This window comes from Berghia stephanieae, chromosome 3, assembly GCF_034508935.2.
Source record: "Berghia stephanieae isolate SIO BIC M18660-M18661 chromosome 3, UCSD_Bste_1.3, whole genome shotgun sequence".
Classification (NCBI taxonomy): domain Eukaryota; kingdom Metazoa; phylum Mollusca; class Gastropoda; order Nudibranchia; family Aeolidiidae; genus Berghia; species Berghia stephanieae.
This window is the reverse complement of record NC_088362.1, coordinates 57,352,589-57,374,981: the sequence shown is the minus strand read 5'-3', so window position 1 is coordinate 57,374,981 and position 22,393 is coordinate 57,352,589. Positions and strand designations below refer to the sequence as shown.

Sequence of the window (22,393 nt, the reverse complement as noted above, 5' to 3'; positions counted from 1 at the left end):
AGAGATAGATGAAGACGAAGAATGACTGTTCTAAATAACCTATGAATGGCCAAATGTGACTTAAAAATCAACACAGATTTCATGCGCACAGCAGAGGATCGTGATTCGTGGAGACAGCTGACCGGCAGCGTGCTCAAGAGTACAAGCAACGATGGATGATGACTCTGGGTTGACCAGTCCACCATTGATCCCTCACATGTTGAACTTTACGAAATAGAATAGCAGGTAGCTCTAGCTCTAACATTGAAAAGCTGTGCAACCTCAGCTACTCTCTCTCTCTCTCTCTCTCTCTCTCTCTCTCTCTCTCTCTCTCTCTCTCTCTCTCTCTCTCTCTCTCTCTTCGAGCCTCAGTTTCAGTATGTTTTCGAGAGCAAAATAACTGAAATATAAGTAATTACAAAATGATTTCACAAAGATAATATTTTCTATGTTTAAATCAGCAGAAATCTTGCAAGCAGTGGAAGATGACATGGCGATTTCAATCAAGGCACGTTGGTGAGAAAGGATTCTGTCGATAATTTAAGAACTTCCGTTTTCACGACTGTCCCCGTAACATTCCTTATAATTGAATTGATTCTTTACTTTTGCGCACGTTTATACAAGGTGTGAGAGAAAATAACCGGAATAAAGTATTACGCTGTTTAAATGTAAAGTCGACATCAGAAAAATTCGAAATGTTTCAAGCAACAAGTGCAAAACCTTAAATTATTACTTATTTAAAATCCTCATTGGTCAGGTCATTACTATCAGTAATTATTCTTGAGAAGAAAAAAACAAACAAAAACAATAATCTTGTTTCAATGAACAAATTTATTTCTGTTAAAAAACCATGTTTAGAGCATATAATTTACATAAAAGTCATATTATGTCAGGGTTTCATTAGGAAATTTACACATGGTCATCTGGCATTTTTCTTTAGTCCAGGCCATGAACTTTGGTGCACAGACATAGAATCGAGCTTAATTCTAACAAATAGAACAATCGTCTCGGTCTTTGAGTTCTATTTTTGAACGTTTTAAAAAAATCTCGTCTCACATGCTTTAATAATGAATTTCAGTCTGTCCATCAATGATCGTAATTGGTGCGATTAAGGCATGTGTGACTTGCTGGCAACTGTGAATAAACTGTCCAGGCAATAATGAATTGAAACCATGCATAAAACTAAACAATGAAGCTAAAATGGCTTGAAAGCTTTTGCTTACAGCAAAGGCTTGGACTTTATCTAAAGATTGTTAACCCAACCCATCTCATGGTAAAGCGGATGACTCGCAATAGACTTGCTTGTTTGTTTTAAAGGGTTTTACTTTTACGTCGCTTGCAACACTTTTAGGTCATATCAGCGCCAGTAAAAGGGAAGAAAATGGGAAAGTAAAAAGTTCTAGAATTACAATTAAAGCACTCAAGAAAAGGGAAGACAAAGGGAATTGGTTCAAATAAGTAACAGATGTAGATTCCAAGAGCACACTGTTAAAGTACTTAGTTTGAGATCATCAAAAAGTCTCAGCCAGGCCCAAGCAGAGGCCCCAACTAAGAGGGATACACTCAAATGTTTACAAATCATATTTAATATGTAAATAAAATAATACAGTGCATAACAGAGAGATGATTTACAAGGAAAACAGTATCATCTCACAAAACTAACTATACATTTGACTGTTTCCCTTCCAGCTAGGGTATCCGGCTAAGGCCTGGGCAAAACCAAGTAATCTCATTCCAAGACAAAGACAAAAAGCATGTTGGAAAACAGATATAGGGGGATATAGACACAGTAAGTACCTCCCTGCCCACTTTGGGAGGTCAGGAACCCCACCCAGGGGACTGTGATTCAAAACGGGAACAGAAGATTCCATGATCAATCCACCAATGTGCCTATTTTGACATTAGCTAAAAGTCTAATCCAGGCACAAGCAAAGAATCCTGCTATGAAGGATTAACTCAAATGTTTACAATGTGGTTCAATATATTCAAAACTTAAAACAATTATAGTACATAACAGACCGATGATTCACAATGAAAAAATATCATTTCTCAAAAAAAAAAAAAAATAATAAAATAAAGAAATACCATTCATTTGACAGTCCAGTCCCAGCTGAGGATCCCAGCCAAGACCAGGAAAAAAACAACATAAAACAAGCAATTTCAAATCCAGAATAGAGATAGAGACCACAACAGAAAAGGAACACAGACATAGGGTAATAGAAGACAAACAAGTGACCTCTCTGCTCACCATGGGAGGTCGGAGGACCCCATTCAATAGATGAGATAGCAAGAATGTGCAAAGATGTAAAACCCAACAGCCCAAAAGGAAATAAAATATTCCCCTGGAAAGATAATGTAGAACACACCCTACTCAGTGTCATTCGGTTATATCCACACTGAGAAGGTGAGAGGAGAAAAGAGACACTCGAGACTATTTCCCTTTTGGTAAAAAATTTCGCGATCAGAGCTTGAACCACACTTAACTCATCCTTTCCAAAAATACTATGGACAGATGTCTAGGAAGATGACAGAATGCTCCATCAATAATTTGACAGAGGAAGGATATTTATTCATCTCCCACCAAAGAAAAAAAATTCAATCAGACTTACTTCCCCTCAACAAATTTACCCTGAGAGAGGACCCAGGGAAAATTAAAGGATCCCATTTCAGACCAAGGACAAAAGACAACTGAAAAGGGCAGCTGTGCATACAGGGGGGGGGGGGGGGGGGGGGGGGGGGGGGAAGAGAAAGAGGAGGCAGAGACAGATTTATCTAGAATTCTCTAGCACAGGGAGCAAGCATTCACCTGCCCTGAGGAGTTACCCAGTCAAGGCTTAGATTTTAGTGCTTTTTAGCCAGTGAAAAGGAGAAAACAGAGGGAAAGTGAACACGAGTTTTGAAAAATTATGGATTAGCCTTAACTCTGTCTCTCGAGTTTACTATGATTGAAAATAAAACAAATTTGTTTAATTTTCCATTCAAGAGAGTTAATACCGTCGTCCAACCAACGTGAAGTGGTGAGTTGTGTGAGAAAACCAAAGACGTAAACATTTAGGATTAGAATCAGAGTTAGCATTATAGAAAATGCCTGAAATAGATAATCATGAATATGATGTTTGAAACACAGAATAAAACGACTGGCTACTCTCTATTACAATTCTCTCTCTAGCGAATCAGCTGAAAAATAATTTACAATGGTTCGCCAATATACCATTAACCAATATACACGTTTACTAAGGCTTTTATTATACCAATACCCCTCAAAATATACAAAAGACAAAACAAAAACAAACAAAAAAATGTATATAACATGCATTACACACTTCTGTGGAAACGTACAAAATAAAATCTTTCTATGGTTGTATCAACAAGAAAACAAATATTTTTACTACTGCACAAACAAGAGCTAAATAGAGACTTTTTCTAAAACCCATTGTAATCAGATAAATAATTATTATCTCCAATTCTCTTCACAGCCATTATGAAACCACCTCCCATCCAGTCATAAAAACAAGACAATTCTTTTCCCTTCCGTAATCCAACTTGAAGCTGTAAGAAATGGGTTTTATGAATATTTATTCTAAGTAATGAATTCTAAAGTTACAAATGCAAACAAAATATATTGTCTACATTTGATTGTGACTAAAATATAAAGACAAAGTACAGTAGAACCTTTTTTGCTTGGGACAGTAAGGTGGTTAATTGAAGAGTTTTATCATAATTTAATAAAGCATGTCTCATCACCAAGTTCTTATTAAGCAAGGCATGAAGTTTAGCAAGTCAAACTGACACTAAGCTGCAAGAACCGCTGTGGACTGTAAAAAGTAAATGAACAAAAATGAAAAGAACAGCTTTGGATTAAAAAAAAAAGAACAAAAAAACCAAACACAGATCGTTACGAACTCAAAACCCTTCTTCAGCCAATATCAGAAACAATAAAAACAAGGTTTCACTGTACTCCTATTCTTAAGCGAGTTTTATGACAGGAATTTATTATAATATGAGTATTTGAATATAAGGGGGTCCTGATAGCTCACTTGGTAGAGCACACCCTTCCCACGCAAAGGGACCGTGATCGATCTCGGGTGCAGTAGAGTTTTTTCTGACCCCCCTGTCCACCCAGCAGTAATTGGGAAGCTGGATCTGTTACGATCTGGCAGAGAGTACTTTGCAATAGACTAGTGTCCTAACCAAAGGATAGCAAGCAATTGCTATTGTCCGTTTCACGCTACAGAAACCGGGATAAAGTCCGGTTCTATGGGCCTATAGGCTCTGAAGGACTTTTGAATATATATATATATATATATATATAATATACATATGTTTTTGAATATAAATATCATTTGTCTTTTGAGGTAACCAAGCCAATGCTTCTTTTTGTTTATATTCCAGGATCTTATTACAGAAAAATGTGCCAAATACTTCTCTGTCGTCGATCTGTTGTTTTTTTAGTAATGTGTTTACCTAACAAAAAACAGTTGATGTAACAATTTCAGCTGCACTCATACAAACATTGAAATCTCGAGAAAGAACCAGATTTAGACTATTTTTTAAAAAACTAATAAAAACATCATTACCAAAAGTAGTTCTAGATACATAATTGAGTTTCAATCACAATCGAATGAAGAAATATTTCTTTGTTATAAAATATAAGAAAAACCGTATGTATAAAACAAACTGAATGAGGGCAACAGGTAAAGAATTTGTACAATAGCTGCCCAAACAGTAGTGGTGGATGTGAATTGTGATTGTAACAAACTGAATTTTGTGAATCATACCCTTAACAGGTACTTGATGCTTCGCACCTCAGGCAAGGAAGAAGATATGATAGAAATTATTCACTTCCTCAATCTTGTTGATCTTTCTTTTTCTCTCTCTCTGAGTGTGTGCCTTTGTGTGTAGGTGTAGGTGTGTATATACTTAAGTCCCATTTGTGTCCTTGTGTGTATGTGTTGGGTGTGTGTGTATACTTAAGTCTCCTTTCCTTACACAAACAACATATATAATATAACAAATACAATAGATTATTTACATTATTTCTTCATAGCAGGGGAGGTCCATATCGCTGAGCTGGTCCTATACCTAAATCTATGCCTCTGTCTGGATGTGGGGAATAACTTGACAAGATCTGGGGCTTCAACAAGGTGAGGCCTGAAAATATTTTTGATGTCCGGAGGGTTTTTGTACTGTTTAATCAGGGCAGCATTCAAATACACCCCTGAAAAATAGAAATGAAATGAATTACACATTATTCGTGAAATATAACATGAGGCAGAGATCTCAACCTTATTTCAGTGGAATCCTGATTGAGGCAACACTGCTGGACTAGAAAAATTGGGTGACTTTAACACACTCAATCCTAGAGATTTTTGCTACTTTTCAAAATTGGAAAATATTTATTAAAAATAAGCATGTGCAAAGATAGTTTTATTAAACTTCCATTAACATGAAAAAATAAAGAACATTAGCTTTGATACTTATGTCTATGTTTTTGTTTTTAAGGGTTTTACGGCGCTTGCAACACATTTAGGTCATATCAGTGCCAGTAAAAAGGAAGAAAATTGGATAGTAAAAACATTCTATATGTACAATTAAAAGGACAAATAGGAAACAGATGTAGATTCCAAGAGCACAATATCAGTGTACTTAGTTTGAGATCACCTAAAAGTCTCACCCAGACACCAGCACAAGATCCCACTAAGAGGAATACACTCAAATGTTTACAAATCATATAATACATAAACAAAACATAATACAGTGCATAACAGAGAGATGATTTACAAGGAACAAAATATCATCTCCCAAAACTAACTATACATTTGACTGTTTCCCTCCCAGCCAGGGTATCCGGCCAGGGCCAGGACAAAACCAAGTAATCTCATTCCAAGACAAAGACAGAAAGCATGTTGGAAAACAGACATATGGGATAGAAGACACAGCATACGTCCCTGCTGACTATGGGAGTACTATGCCTATAATTTGTCTCAGAAAAATGTAATAAATAGGCATGGGGTAAAAGTAACCCCGGGTATACTAAGGATATAATCAGTATTAGGGTTGAGTGAGTTTAGCAAAGTTGACTTTTGTTTTTGTTTTTAAGGGTTTTACGACGCATGCAACGCATTTAGGTCATATCAGAGACAGAAAAACGGGAAGAAAATTGGACAGTTAAAAAAAGTTCTAGAATTACATTTAAAGCACCCAAGAAAAAGGGAAATTGGTTAAAATAGATAGATGGAGATTCCAAGAGCATACTACCATCAGTGTACTTCGTTTGAGATCACCTAAATGGCTTATCCTGACACAAGCACATGTCCCTACTTAGAGGAACACACTCAAATGTTTACAAATCATATAATTAAGTATGTAAAACAAATACGGTGCATAAAAAAGAGATGATTTACAATTACAAGACAAAAAAAATATCACCACCCAAAACTCTAAGAAAAAAGTAGTCCTTCAGAGTCATTATATTAGCCCCTGGAGCCAGAGTTTATCTCGGTTTCTATAAAAATTGCTTGTTACTCTTTAGATAGGACACTAGTCTATCGCAAAGTACTTTGCACTAGATCTAACAGGCCGAGCTACCCAATCACTTCTGGGAGAACAGGGGGTCAGGAAAAAAACAGAATAGAAAAGGGAGTATAAAACTCACCCATGGCCCATTCGGGTATCTTTTTCTTGGGGGCATCCTCCTCATCTGTGGACTCATCCGACCCCTTGTCTGCAATGTCGTAGTTATTTGGGTCTGTCGACGGCTTGTAGACCTTAGCCTTCACCGGGGTTATCATGTAACTGCTGAAAAAAAAATAACGATACAAATTTCATTTACTTTGGAAAAAAAGAAAGAAAAAAAATCACTGAAAGAAAAAGAAAAAGACAACATAAATGACTTTAAACCTGACAATTTCTCACAAATGGGAATATCAACTACTCAAGATATATACCATACCACCTCACAAACAGTTGATATAACAATTTCAACTGCATTCGTACAAACAAAAGAATAAAAAAGAAAAAAACAAAAACACTAACATCACACTAATAAAGACAACAAAAACGAATCACATATACAGCTTCATTATAAATAACTTTATTGCTGATGGTAAGAAAAAGTAAAAAAAGAAGGAAAATTTTTGAACGATTGCCTTTAAGCCCCTTTTTTGATCGAATGAGATGATAAACTATCATTGATACTCTAGCTATCTTCTGGAGAGTGTGGGAAACTGCACCTATTTGTTCCAGCACACATACAGTCTCTCACTACCAGTACACTTGATGGGGGGGGGGGGGGGGCTATTAACAACGTTGTCTCTTGTAAAAAAAAAAAAGCGTTTCTGATATCATCTCATAAATGTAATGCTTCATATTTCATGTGAAGTGTTGCTGTTGGTTTGGAGCCCCTCATAAAATGCTTTAACCCTCTCCTGATCAACCATAGGAAAATCATCACATTCGTTAGATGCAACTGACAATTTTCTCATTCTGAGGTCTCTTGCACATCACAAAATGTAAAAAAAAAATGCTTTGATTACAGCTTATAAATACTAAACACTGTGTTGTATAACTCATTTTGCTGAACAACATTCTGTATAGAATGCACTTGTTACTTTTTGTTTGACAAGGAAAAGTCTATTTTTGTGTCAAGTAGGTGTGAATTTTGGGGGGAAATTCTAAAAATGGCTGGTAAGGAGAGAGTTAAGCACATTTAGTGGACATTCCACTGTATAAAAGCTCGTTTCTCTTTTTTTTTTCCGTTTTGTCTATTTCTTTTTAATTACCTGGCCGATTCTTTTGCAGTGGTACTAGTATTGAGAGTGCTTGCATTTTTTATTAACAACGTTGTCTCTTGTAAAAAAAAAAAAGCGTTTCTGATATCATCTCATAAATGTAATGCTTCATATTTCATGTGAAGTGTTGCTGTTGGTTTGGAGCCCCTCATAAAATGCTTTAACCCTCTCCTGATCAACCATAGGAAAATCATCACATTCGTTAGATGCAACTGACAATTTTCTCATTCTGAGGTCTCTTGCACATCACAAATGTAAAAAAAAAATGCTTTGATTACAGCTTATAAATACTAAACACTGTGTTGTATAACTCATTTTGCTGAACAACATTCTGTATAGAATGCACTTGTTACTTTTTTGTTTGACAAGGAAAAGTCTATTTTTGTGTCAAGTAGGTGTGAATTTTGGGGGGAAATTCTAAAAATGGCTGGTAAGGAGAGAGTTAAGCACATTTAGTGGACATTCCACTGTATAAAAGCTCGTTTCTCTTTTTTTTTTTCGTTTTGTCTATTTCTTTTTAATTACCTGGCCGATTCTTTTGCAGTGGTACTAGTATTGAGAGTGCTTGCATTTTTAGTCTGGTCAATCAGTTTCTGAAGTTCAATCTTCTTTGCCTCTCTCTCCCTCTCAATTCTCATGGCCTCTTCTTGGGCCCGTTTGTGAGCCGCTTCCTGCAGGTAGAATTATTAAGTAACACACACTTCATCAAAAATTGAGCATCTTATCTTTTAATTAACAAAAAAATAAATGAATATGGAAGCTTTGAAAAAGAACAAAATACCAAATACAGACCGTTTCGGCTCAAAACCTTTCTTCAGCCATTCAGACATCATTTCAAATCAAGGCAGATAGACGGCAGTGTAATATTTGGCACAGTTGTCTGGATTTTACGTGATGTATCCAATGATTTTTTATTTTGTTATAGCATGGGTCTTAAGCTATACTATACAAAATATAAAATTTGTTTTTCAATAGATAGGAATTTACATAATAATTTGAGAGGGGAAAAAAAAAATCATCTTTAACAACTGCTCCAATTGAATACTGGTTATCATATTGCTTGTTTTTCAGGATTTTGCAGTGCTTGCAAAACATTTGGTTATTTCAGTGCCAGTAAAAAGGAAGGAAATTGGATAGTAAAAAAATTATAGAAATACAACGAAAAGCATACGAGAAAAAGTAAAATTTCAAGAGCACACTATCAGTGTGCTTAGTTTGAAATCACCTAAAAGTCTCATCTAGACACAAGCCCAGGTCCCCACTAAGAGAAACACACTCAAATGTTTACAAGCCATTACATATAAAAAATGTAACAGTACATAACAGAGAGATGATTTACAAATCTAAAAAAATATCATCTCCCAAAACTATAACTATACTAGACCTGTAAATGAGCTCTATAAAAATTGACGGAAACTCTTCGACAAACTGAAGATTTGATTTATTTTGTTTTAAATTGGGCATCATTGGAGAGGAGAGTGATAAATACAATACATTAAAATAGTGGGTGTTATTTCTTACTGGAAGTATGACTGCCATAATTTGATGTAGAAGGAATGCTAAATAATAAGCATGTCATTCATATAGAATATAGGTAAAGATGACTTCATTTCATCAAAGTCATATTCCTGCCTCTGGAATTTTTCTGACATAGAAAAATAATCACCATTATCATCTTTAACTTCTAGCCATGACCAATTGAATTTATTCCTCACATCTTTATCGATGCTTGACAAGTCTGAATTGCGATCCACGAACAGCTCAGCCATTGTGAGAACATAATTAGAATAATGTAGCAATGAGCAAACTTGATTTTCAATCAGTTAATGACAGAAAAAAAAATTAAATAAATATGACTTCTGGCAAATACACTGAATTATTAAGTAGAAGTAGAAGTGAATTACAGTGGACTCCGGATAAGACGATGCCCAGGGGAACCGAGAAAAAAATCGACTTATCCGAAAATCAACTTAACCGGAGTGTAACCAAATGAGCAAAAACTCATTTGAACAAAGCAAACCAATCTAGAATAAGTATGTCCCTTCATATCGCGCGGTCTCTGTAGTGGTCATGAGAGGCTCCTACCTCCAATAGTCCCATAGAGGAATCAGAATACATAAAAATCGGAATTTGAGATTAAAAAAGCGGAATCAACTTACTGTTACTGTTATTGACTATGACATACTTTGCAACAGAAAATGTAATAGACAATCCAAAAGTACTCAAATGATTAAAAATAAAAAATGTGTAAAAATGTACAGATTGTGTAAAGACTAAGAATGGGGTCAAATAATAATAGAGAACACACAGGTCCTGGCCGTCTGAGAGCAAAGCATTGAATGGATGGATTTAACCTTGTCAGGACCCCCCCCCCCCACACACACACACACACCTAATCAAGCAAACGCGTGCCGGTACACACACACACACACAAACACACACACACACAGGGCTAAAATCAAATAGGGAAAGAAGCTGACCATATTATTACCGATTGAAGCCAACATATAATATTACCAAGGTCATTGACCTCACGAATTGGAGTCACAATAATAATAATAATACTTCGGTCAACCCCCCTCCCAAACATATATAATATTATCCGACATCAGCAGCACACACTTTGAAGAGACTAATCAGACCTACAAAATGTGTGTTGATTGACCATAGGAGATGACAAAATAAGCCATAGCTCACTTTTTTTTCGCTAGAGATTTTTTTTTTTTAATTTCCTCGATGAGAATGCCTTGAATGTGGAATGTATACCAATTAAGTGAAATTATTCCACGAAAAGCGGAAGGGTAGGAGTAGGAGCCTCTAGGTCAAGGTCATGCTTCTTGTAAATCGTCGAGACAGAAATGCATCGAATCTTCCTTTTCCGCGATAGGTTTGCCATTGTAGTTGTAGACTTGACTTGAATTCCTCTTGATAAAATTGATACTAATTAAGGGGGCTATTACATAGGATGGCCTGGGATTAGAACCAAAAAATCTTGAACTTGAAGTTGCGACAATGTAAAATTTGAGATGGAGAAAAAGTTATTCAATACTGCTCATGTACATTGAACACGGACGTCAGGCAAAGCACCTACATCACATCGATGTGCGCCAATCGTTCACGGATATTCTTAACCACTTAAAATTCTTACTGGTAGCTTTTTTAACCAATGGAAATACTTGTTTATTTGTGATTTTTTTTGTAGTCATGAGTGATAAGAACATCGACTTATGTGGAGTTTTTTTTTTTTACTAATGTTATATAGGAAGAAGGGGGAGGGACCAAGAAAAAAAATCGACTTGGGTAAAAATCGACTTAGGCAACGTCGACGTATCCAGAGTGCACTGTATCAAGAAGAAACTTCGGCAGGCGTAGCGGAAAAATTCAAAGAATCGAAATGAAGGGAAGGTAAATCGCCATAAAACAGCAAGCTCACTTGGGCTTGAGCAAAACAATGGCAGAAAACGTCCTGATTTGCACTGGAATTAATTAGGCTACTTACCATTGTTTCTTATAATTAGGTACCCAATCAGTGAAGAAACGGTCAACCAGTTTGTTTACAACGTGAGGCAATCGGAATGTGCTTGTAACAATCTATCCTAATCTAACTTTCGATTTAAAGGTGTCTCCCATTATCAGATGTTACTTCCGGCATTCGCATTTTACTTTTTTTTTATACTTTTAAAGCCCAGCTTGTAAATGTGGTCAATTTTGGCTTAGATGAAACAGTGAAATTTATCGCTCGGCGGCTCAGTTAAAATTGGCTACCGTTGGGATCACGACAGGTTGGAAAGTGAAAAAATAATTAACGAAGGCTGTGTGAAACTTCACTGGGATGTGTTCAGTCACGCCAATTCTAAAAAGCGCCGCTAAGCCTTGGCAATAAATCCATCGTTAATATGAACGGCTCCCATGAGATATGCGTAGCGTTATGGGACACTCCTAATTACTTTAAGGTCATGCAACTAGAATTTGTGAATTCTTTCTTTCTTTCCTTTTTTTAATATTTGAATTTGACAAATTGACTGATTTCAGTTAATTGACTGAGAATTTACAGGTCTACTACAGTAGAGCATGCCTATAGCGGGACTTTTGGTCCCAGCAGAAAAATCCCGCTGTAGGCAAGCTCCCGCTATAGGAAAGCAGGGGAAAATGTCCCAAAAATATACACGATTACCTCCCTTGAATGTCAATAAATTTAACGTGACCCATGAGCCTTGAAACTGAAATGGACTATCTTTGGTTCACTTTTTTGTTTTGTTTTGTTTTGTTTTTTTGTTTTGTTTTGGTTTTTTTTGGGTTTTTTTTTGTTTGTTTTTATGTGTGTTTTTTTTTTATTGTTTTTTTTTATTTTTTTTATTTTTTTTTTTTTGGGGGGGGGGGGGGTCTGAGGTTTAGGCTAGAAGGACTGTACAAGGTGTGCCCCTTCCTCCCCCAGAACGTCTCATGGGCTTGGGGGAATCACACCTGATGGTTGTCTTTCGAAACAGGTTTGAAGAAAGCCTTGATGCTTGACTGTTTCTTTGACTTTGTGACGATCTTGCCAAGCCTTCTCTCCATGTCACTCAATAGCGTAAGTTCCTCTGATGTCTTCTCGTGTTGCTGAAGATAAAGCCTCAGCGTGTTGACGGCATTCTCTGCTTCTGTGTTGGACACAATGGTTGGCTCCATATCAGTGTCAGTTTCTTCCTCTTCGTCCTTTTCCTTACTAGCACTAGCAGTAGCAGTGGATGCAGTCATAACTTCTGTTTCCTGAGCTGCGAGCACTATCTCTTTGAGGCTTAAGTGTTCCGATGCGGGAATGTGACTGTCCACCTCAACATACTCTCCAAATGTTTGTTGAGTGATGCCGAGAGCTTTTGCTGCTTGGTTGAAGAGGTGTATCGCTTCATGTTCCTCTGCGCTGTCAGTTACAGTAGAGGGGTTGGTTACAATTACAACTTCACTCACACTGTCGCCATCCTCTTGTGTGAAGCCTGCCTTCCTGAAACAGTTTGCGATAGTTGCTTGTTTCACATCATCCCAAGCGGCAGCGGAGTAGTTGATGGCATTGAGGACAGTCATTTTGTAGTGTGCGTCATCGGATCCACTTTCATCAAGAAGTGTGATGAATCTTCGGAGAACCCTTTTTCTGTAGAGGCACTTGAAGTTCTGTATTATGCCCTGGTCACAAGGCTGTAGAACACTTGTAGTGTTCGGAGGAAGAAAGACAAGTTTCACTGCTCTCAAGCCGTCCAACCGAGGATGAGCACTGCAGTTGTCCACAATGAGCGCTATACTACGGCCTTCAAGGAGAAATTTTCTGTCTAACTTTCGAAGCCATTCCTCGAAGATTGATCCCGTCATCCAAGCATTTTTGTTCGCTTTGTAGGTCACAGGAAGAGTTCGGATGTTCTTCATGCATCGTGGCCTTTCAGATTTTCCAATGACAAGAAGGGGTAGCTTTTGACTTCCATCCATGTTGGTTGCCAAAAGGATTGAAATTCTTTCTTTTGGAATCTTTTGACCCGTGCAGGTGTCTCCTTTCATTGCCAGTGTCTTGTTGGGCAGGCATTTGTAAAAAAGCCCAGTTTCGTCTGCGTTGAAAATATCCTTCTTGTTGTATTCCTTCATAATTTCTTGCAGCTCCTTTCCTCTCCACTCCACTGTTGTTTCTATTGGTGCCGAGGCAGCTTCTCCACTGATTACTTTCAGGCCAATGCCGTGCCTGAGTTTAAATCTGTCGATCCAACCTCTGCTCATCAGAAAGTCTGTCAAACCAAGCTCCTGTGCTAATTCCTCGCCTTTCTCAAAAAGGATGGGGCCTGAAATAGGTGTGCTACAGGCCCGAGCTTGATGAAACCAAACGAGGAGGCAGCGGTCCAGTTCTTCTTGTCCTGTGGTCTTGAGACGTTTTCTGTCTGGGTTGAATTGTCCTTTACTGATTGCTGACAAGATTGCTTCTCTATCTCTCAAAAAGGTATAGAGCGTTCCAGATGAAATCTCATAATCCCTGCAAATTTGCGATTTCGTCTTCCTTTTCTTGTCTACTTCGTTGATTATTTCAGCTTTCAATTCGAGTGAGAAACATTTCCTCTTTCCTTTGGTAGCCATTGTTTCCTCAGGATTTCTCTTGATACGAGTACTTAAATAGTAAAAATAATACGATTCGAACGAGTGCGAGTGATGCGTATGCTGGAGCAGCAACAATTGCAATGAATGAGGAATGGCACAATAGGGCTGATCTGGATTAAAATGTACACACCACCGCGTGCGTACAAGCCTCTTCTCTCTAATTGGCCAAGGGCTTTACACACGGCGTTAGCTTGTGCAACGCATCTCTTTTAACCCTCTTCTTACCAGCCTTTTTCAAGATTTTCCCCAAAACTTCACATCCAACTAACACAAAAATATATTTCTTATCACTCAGACATAACAGCAGTAAAATTCTTGCGATACATAGTTTCTTTAGCAAAACATTCTCTACAACACACTGTTTATTTTCTTTAAACTTTATAATGTACAAAAGAAATTTGAATAATAAAACTGTTAAGTTGTATCGTAACGAATGTGACGATTTTCCTATAGTTGGTAAGGAGAGGGTTAAATCAAGTTGCCCAACTTTAATCACCGCAAGACTGACCAGTCAACGCATACAATCATACAAAGAAATAGAGCGAGCGGCAAAAGAAGTGCAGGTAGACACGAAAGGTGTGAGTGAAGACACGAGCGAGACAAAGGTAGACGGAGGCGTGTGTGTTAGAGAGAGACAATGCCAAGTCTACGTCACTCGCTGAGTCGCGGCGCGTGAAAAATTTAGCCGATCGATAAATTCTTGCCCTACAGCTCGCTCAATTTTTCCCGCTGTAAGCAAGTTCGGGCCTTTCCTTGACCCGCTAAACCCAAGCACAAGTAATTGAATTTATATAGTAAAAAAAAGCGGGGTTTGTGTAAGGTCCCGTTGTAGCGATGGTCCCGCTGTAGCGGGTGCCGCTATGGTCATGCTCTACTGTATACATTTAACTGGCTCCCTCCTAGCCAAGGACTCCAACCAGAACCACGACAAAACTAAGTAATCGCATTCCAAGACAAAAACAGACAGCAAACTCAGAAAACAGATATAGATGAATAGAAGGCACAGCGAGTGGGAAGTCCAAAAAAAAATAATTTTTTTTTAAATACCCAGAGGTTATCATGACTAAACTGATAATAATAAGTATCACAGCGAAATCAAACCCATACCATTATTCTGATCTTCTCTTGTTCTTGGGCTCTCCTAATCTCCTGCAATTTCCTTTGTTCTTCTGCCCTTTTCTGCTCTTCTGCCCTCTTTAGTTCTTCCTGTCTTCTTTGCTCTTCCAACCTCCTCTCTTTTTCTTCCCGCTTCTCTCGCTCTTTTTCAGCCTTTTCCAGTGCTAGCTGTCGTTCCCTGTTTTTAAACAATTAGATATTTGCTTAGTGATGAATGAGGTTGTAAAAAGGGATCAATTCAAAAAACAAACAAAAGAAAACACGAGCTTTTATATCACGCAATATCCACTGAACGTGCTCAAAGCACTTTACAAGGGGTCCCTGGCCAACAGTAACACTTAACATGTCAGACGAGACATAACGCCTGTTAGGCAATATTACCATTTTTTTCAGACAGAGACAAGGCTGTTAACGGCCAGGTACTCATTTTACACCTGAGTACAGTGAGAGAATTTGAGTAAAGAGCCTTTTCCAAGGAATCAACTATGCACCGCTCAGAGCAGGACATTTTTAAAAAACATACAAAAAACACATAGCAATTGTCAGCTGTCAGGGAAATGAGGTGTAATGTCCGATTCAAATACCTTACTCTAATATGACAAAAAAATGTAACTAATATACAGTCATAGTTGCCAGCATCTCACATAACAAAAGAAATTACAACATCAGATGTCAATCTCTTCATAACTGGTTTATAATGAATAAATTATGCAGCAAATCAAAAAACGTTCTCGCTGACCATAATTCATGTCTTAGTATTGTTTGATGCTTCCGATGAGTAAGTATCCATCTATTTTCCTAAATGAAATTTCAAAACTAATGAATATAAAGGATATTACAATGTAGTGAAAACATTTGACTTCGAAGATTTGAATTTTTGTACCATGTCTTACATTTTATCAAGATAAGTATTGAATTGTAAGCTTCAATTTATTAGACGAAGACAGATACTGTGGACGTTTCGGTTTTTTCCTTTATCAATAAAACACGCTGAATGAAACACTAAGGACGAATGAGAGATGTGTGAATGGCGTAGTTAAGGTGAATAAAACAGCAACATTTTATTAGGCCACTGAAAATGTTTTCCACTGCATTCGAACAATAAACATCTTTAAAAATTTGATTGAAAGCCAAAGCAATCAAATGTACATTTTAAATATCCTTTTCATAGTTTTTCACAATAAAGATATCCAATCATCATTTTCTTAGTCACCTTTCTTTTCTAAGACGTTCCCTCTTTTCCTCTTCCAATCTTTTTTGCTTTGCTTTCTCTTCCTGAATCTTCAGCATCCTTTCTTCTTGCTTCCGTTTCTCCTCCTCCAGATGCCTCTTGCGCTCCTCCTCCTCATACTCTTTCTTTCTCTGAAGCCAATCCTGCTGCCTCCTAGCTTCCTCTTCCTAAAAGTATTAAAAGTAAAGCAGAAATCAGCTGTGATACAAAGCTTCAAGAAGCTGTGGCTGTAAAAATGTAAAAAAGTAATAAACAAAAATGAATATAACAGCTTCATTAAAAAAACAAAATACCCAACACGGAATGTTTCGGGCTCACAATCCATTCTTTTGTTTTTAAGGGTTTTACAGTGCTTGCGACGCATTTAGGCAGGTCACATCAGCACTAGTAAAAAGGAAGAAAATGGGATAGTTAAAACATTCTAGATTAACAATTAAAAGGACTTGAGAAAAAAGTAAGACAAAGGGAATGGATCAAATAAAAAACAGATGTAGATTCCAAGAGCACACTATCAGTGTAATTAGTTTGAGATCACCTAAAAGTCTCACCCAGACATCAGCACAAGATCCCACTAAGAGGAATACAAACAAATGTTTACAAATCATATGCTAAAAATCAGAAATAACAGTACATAACAGATTTACGTCGAAAAAAATATTATCTCCCAAAACTATAACTATACATTTGACTGTTTCCCAGGGTATCCAGGACAAAACCAAGTAATCTCATTCCAAGACAAAGATAGAAAGCATGTTGGAAAACGGATATAGGGGGGATAGAAGACACAGTAAGTACCTCCCTGCCCACTATGGGATGTAAAGAGCCCACTGAGAAACCTGTTCTTTAGCCAACAACAAAAAACAATAAAAACAGAAAATACATTACTAAAAAAACAGATCAAAGGTAGAGAAATACAAGGCACATACAAACATTCCAGGCATTCCTTCAGGAATAGTCATCTGGCACTATTATCAACAAACAAATCTATTGTTTCTCTTTCAACTAGCCCTCTTACCATCTCTGCTCGTTTCCTCAGCCTGTCCTCTTCTTCCTGACGTCGCCTTGAATTGGCTTCCATCATTTTCTTCTCTCTGTAGAATGAAATATAAAAATGTAAAGTACAGGAATGTGTTTTTTAAATTTTATTCACAGCAATGCTGCAACATTCATCATCTAATAGAGCGACAAGTAAAAGAACAATATGAGTATCCTCTCATGAATCATTTCCTTATTAATAAAGCTGCCAACCAATAACTGGATTAGACTAATCGAAAATCAGGCTGTAAAATGAGAATTTTTCCTAAAGTCAAATCATCAATGAATCTTTCTTTAAATAAACATTTTCAGCTATTTAATATTTTGTGATTATTTAATGATGTTTCCACATGCAATACGCTTTTAATCTGAGATTTTTAAAATGTTTTCTATGATATTTTTATCTCGAATTTCATAGCAAAAAAACCTTTCAATTTCTAATGTTCTTGATTTAGATAAATCATTTTTAATCATCAAAAGTGAGTATGGTAGGACTATAAATTATTCATATATCAAACTTGATGAAACAAAATGATGAGACACTAGAAATTGAAAGTTCTTTGTAGTGAAAATCAATACAAAAATGCCCTAGAAAACATTCAAAATTCTCAGACTAATCATATTGCATGTGAAAATATCACTAATTCATCACAGAAAGAAACAGCATTTTATAGACTTAACTCTCCGGACATAAAAGCACTTTATAAAAACAGACGTTGGAAGGGGTATGAACACAAATGAACAATAGCATGAATCTGTATTGTCAAATTCATCCAAGATCCAAAGTAGATTTTTTCCCCCCTCATTCAAACTAATATATATTGAATCAATTTACCTCATTTCCTTCTTTTCAGTCTCAGCTTTCAATTTTTCTTCCAACATTTTGTCTTTTAGAGAGGCTTGGTCTTCAAACTTCTTGTTGATTCTCTCCTTCTGCTCCAGCTCTTCCCGTTGCTTTTTCTCTCTGGCTTCCGCCACTTTACGTAGTCTGTCATCTCGTAATCTGTTTATGAGCATTATTCATTACAATGTATAACAAAGAATTTGTCAGGCTATTCGTTAAAACAATATTTTATCACAAGAAAAGTATCAATGGGTGAACAAAAAGAAACTCACAAGGTCAAAATTAGAAATCTCAATGAGAAAACATTACTAGAACATGCTAAAGAGGGGGAAGGAAGAAAAAGAGAAAAAATCAATAAAACAGCATTGAAAGACATTGAACATCTGTATCATGGACAGAATAGGCAGATGTTCGTTTTTAAGGGTTTGGTGGCGCTTGAGACGCATATGGATAATTTCAGTGTCAGTAAAAAGGAAGACAATAAAAGTAACAAAATTCTAGATTTACAATTGAAGGACTGGAGAAAAAGTAAGACAAAGGGGAATGGTTCCTTAACGGGATGGGCGGGTCCTCGATTGTCAAAAATCGAGTAAAATATCGATTTTGAGATTTTTTTATTTTTGAAAAGTTTGAAACCTTTGCTACATGAAAATGTGTTTGTTGACTCTCAGATGGGTCAGTTTAGGTCCAAACTGACCTCTTGAAGTCCAAGGGGGTCAGTAAATATAATGTTACAGCCTGGCTTGACAGCGAAAAAGCCATATAAACATTAGGCCAATATGAGCATAAAACATCGATAATAATAGGCAAGTTTGGTATAGATAGTTTCGTCTATTTTTGGTCTATATGAAATGCCCACAGTCAAGGTCTTCGGTCTATCTATATTTAGTCAAGAGCCTTTCCAAAAACCCCTTCTCTGACCAAATTGTGAGGGGTTGACTGATTGTAGTAAAATCTTGAGTAATTGTTGTGACCTTTGCCTTGCTAGCGCTGTTCTCATTGGCTGTTCAAAATAGTCGATGATAACATGACTTGATACTGCTTTCTGAGTGGTTAGCGGGCGAGTCAAAGTTCATGCTTTGACCTCATCTTCGCATGCGTCGCATGTAAACATTGTTATTCTGTGTGTGATTTTTCTTCCTCCCGGGGACATAAAAGTTTTGTTTTGTGAAAAGTACCGACACGTACGCAACAAGTATGCCTAGAAAGACTCGAATTGTACGACTTGCAAAATCAGCAGCTCGAACAAGATGGGAACAGTAATATTATTGTGAATTTTTATAGATAGAATTTGTCACTCCTTCGTAACATGATGCAAAATGAAAAAGCGCTGAGGTCTCTAAATGAAATGAATGGAGTTACTGTCGAGCTAGACTGAGTATTGGTTGTAAACGAATGAGCGAGAGGTTTGTTATGCACTTGAGAACGAGAGAGAGAGAGAGAGAGAGAGAGAGAGAGAGAGAGAGAGAGAGAGAGAGAGAGAGAGAGAGAGAGAGAGAGAGAGAGAGAGAGAGAGAGAGAGAGAGAGAGCGCAAAATCCACTAACTGTGCTCAAAACGCTTTACAAAGGGTCCCTGACCGACAGCAACACGTAAAATGTAGAACAAGACATGACGCCTGTTAGGCGATATTACAATTTTTCCGACAGCGACAGCACTGTTGACGGCTAAGTACTCATTTTACACCCGAATACGGTGAGAGAACGGGAGTAAATAGTCTTTTCCAAGGACTCAACTATGCGCTGAACCAGGCTCGAAACCAGGACCTTCCGATCCGAATACGAGTGTCATACCACAAGACCATATAGCCGCTCATAGCTTAGATAGATAGATAGATAGATAGAGAGAGAGAGAGAGAGAGAGAGAGAGAGAGAGAGAGAGAGAGTGTGTGTGTGTGTGTATACGTGTGTGTGTGTGTGTGTGTGTGAAGCCGAGAAAAGGCAAGGCAGGAACAGGAGGCTGAAGAGGGAGGGCCTGCACATCAAGCAGGGTCATTTTGACGCATGAATGCATGATCTTGTCTGAGTTTCCTGTGCTTGAAACTTTGAATGCGTTTTTCTCTGTTTGTGCTTTTTCTACCTTTATTTTGCTACTCTTCCTTTATTTGTAAACATTTTTGAATGATTTTTCGCATGTGCATACAGTATCACTAGCTTCATAAAACTGAGCATTTGTATTTCAGATTTATTTTATAAATTTTGCGTAAATGAGGGTCAAAAGTCCAAAAATGGGTCAATTTTTGATGTTTCAAAATTGATGAACTTTGAAAATCAATAAAAATAATACTATTGTAGATATTAGAAAACCGATGCTTAGCCCAAATGAATGGCTCAAATACTACTTGTATACCTATTTTCATGTCAATAACTTGTCATTTGGCGAAGCCTTAGCATTTTGAAAACTACTTCATTATAGGGTATCAAATTTCAAAATGGCGGCGTTACCATGGTAACCAAAAACTGAAATTTAGGTTTTCAATTTTTTTTCCTCTAATTAGGATGTACATAACCTAAAATTACCACTAAAAGTCAGCTACTTATTACATTTTAGAATTTCGCCTTCAGGACCCGCCCATCCCCTTAACAGATGTAGATTCCAGGATCACACCATCAATGCACTTAGTTTGAAATCACCTAAAAGTCTCATCCAGCCACAGGATTCCACTGAGAGGAATACACTCAAATGTTTACAAATCATTAAGGAAAATAACAAATATAACAGTACATAACAGAGCAATGGATTTACTAGGAAAAATATATCTCCCAAAACTATACATTTGACTGTTTCTCTCTCAGATAAGGACCAGAATAAAACTAAGTAATCTCACTCCAAGACAAAGACAGAAAGCAGATAAGGAGGGATAAAAGACACAGCAAGTAACCTCCTGCCCACCATGGGAGGTCAGAAGACCCCAATCAGGAATAGGCAGAGGGAGGCAAAGGAGAAGGTGGTCTCAAGACATAGTAGGCTGGATGGGCAGAACAACCATAGAAGCAGGATGAATGAAGGAGTTATTCCTGGTAAAGGCTGGTGTGCTCTTCATGAAACTTGACTTTTGAGCACTTGTGAAAACAAATGGCTTGGATTGTTTTTAAATTCTAAATTTTTAAAACTAAATTATAAACAGAAAATAGAAAAACAGGAGATATGTGGGCTAGTGGTATGACACTCGCTTTCGAATCAGAAGGTCCTAGGTTCAAGCCTCGCTCAGCGCATTGTTGAGTCCTTGGAAAAGGCTCTTCACTCACATTCTCTCACCGTACTCAGGTGTAAAATGAGTACCTGGCCTTTAACAGCGTTGTCTTTGTCCGAAAAATTGTAATATCGCCTAACAGGCATCATGTCCCTTCCTACATGTTAAATGTGCCTGTTGACCAGGGACCCCTTGTAAAGCACTTTAAGCACATTTAGTGGATATTGCGCTATATAATAGCTCAATTTAATTTAATTTAAGCAGGATGAGTGAAGGAGTTCTATCTGCTATGTTTGACGAAAATCTCCCTTAAAGAAGGGGATTAACTAAATAGACATCTCACACTATATTTTGGCATGCACAACAAATTGTATAAAACCATTACGGGTATTGGAATGTGAGACGATGAAATGATGAAATATTCTATGGAGTAAGTACCGTTTTTGCTCTTCAAGCTTCTGCTTTTTTGCCTCTGCAGCTCTCCTAAGTCTTTCTTTCTCCTTGCTTTCTTTCTCTTGAAGTTTTTGCTTCTTTTGTTCTTGCAAAACCTGATTTATAAAAATAAAATGACAAATATATAATCTATAATATATACAAACCTCAAAAACTTTAAACCGTATCCAATAAGCAACTTGAAAATTGTAATATCGCCTAACAGGCATCACGTCTCGTCCTACATGTTACGTGTTGCTGTTGACCAGGGACACTTTGTAAATAGCACTTTGAGCATGTTTAGTAGATTTGGCACTATATAAAAGCTCAATTATAATAATTTTTTTTTAATTATGTAATCAATTTCAATGCACACTATGTATTGATCACGAAGGAAGGAAAACAGCTTACCTGGAGTGGAGTTGCCTTAGACTTTGGTGTATTCCTCTTCAAGAAAGAAGAAAGAACTCCGCTATTATTCTGTGTAGGAGTTGAACTTCCAATGAAACTATACACTTTGCTGTTAGTCCTGGCAAAGGCTGGTGTGCGTTTCATGAAACTCGACTTTTGAGCACTTGTGAAAATAAATGGCTTGGGTTGTCTCTGAAATAATAAAAAGAGGATTCATTATTTTTATTTTTACTAAATTATAAACAGAAAATT

At 37.1% G+C, this 22,393-nt stretch overlaps 1 protein-coding gene across 4 annotated transcripts in view; it reads right to left on the bottom strand.

Moving 5' to 3' along the window:
- Positions 1 to 790: 790 nt before the first annotated feature.
- The window catches only part of LOC144968066 (uncharacterized), a 33,258-nt gene continuing 11,655 nt past the window's right edge, over positions 791 to 22,393 (bottom strand). For 2 of the 4 annotated variants that reach the window (XM_078906037.1, XM_078906038.1), the window contains 9 exons: positions 22,142 to 22,333; positions 21,737 to 21,846; positions 18,098 to 18,265; positions 17,243 to 17,318; positions 16,210 to 16,394; positions 14,988 to 15,174; positions 8,295 to 8,440; positions 6,635 to 6,777; positions 791 to 5,197 (listed from right to left, as the gene is read on the bottom strand). In XM_078906037.1, the coding sequence (XP_078762163.1) occupies positions 5,013 to 5,197; positions 6,635 to 6,777; positions 8,295 to 8,440; positions 14,988 to 15,174; positions 16,210 to 16,394; positions 17,243 to 17,318; positions 18,098 to 18,265; positions 21,737 to 21,846; positions 22,142 to 22,333 (1,392 nt within the window). In that variant the 3' untranslated portion in view covers positions 791 to 5,012. Of the gene's footprint in view, positions 5,198 to 6,634; positions 6,778 to 8,294; positions 8,441 to 11,748; positions 11,829 to 14,755; positions 15,175 to 16,209; positions 16,395 to 17,242; positions 17,319 to 18,097; positions 18,266 to 21,736; positions 21,847 to 22,141; positions 22,334 to 22,393 lie in introns of those variants that run through there. The other 2 variants (XM_078906036.1, XR_013644502.1) reach the window with 2 other exon arrangements.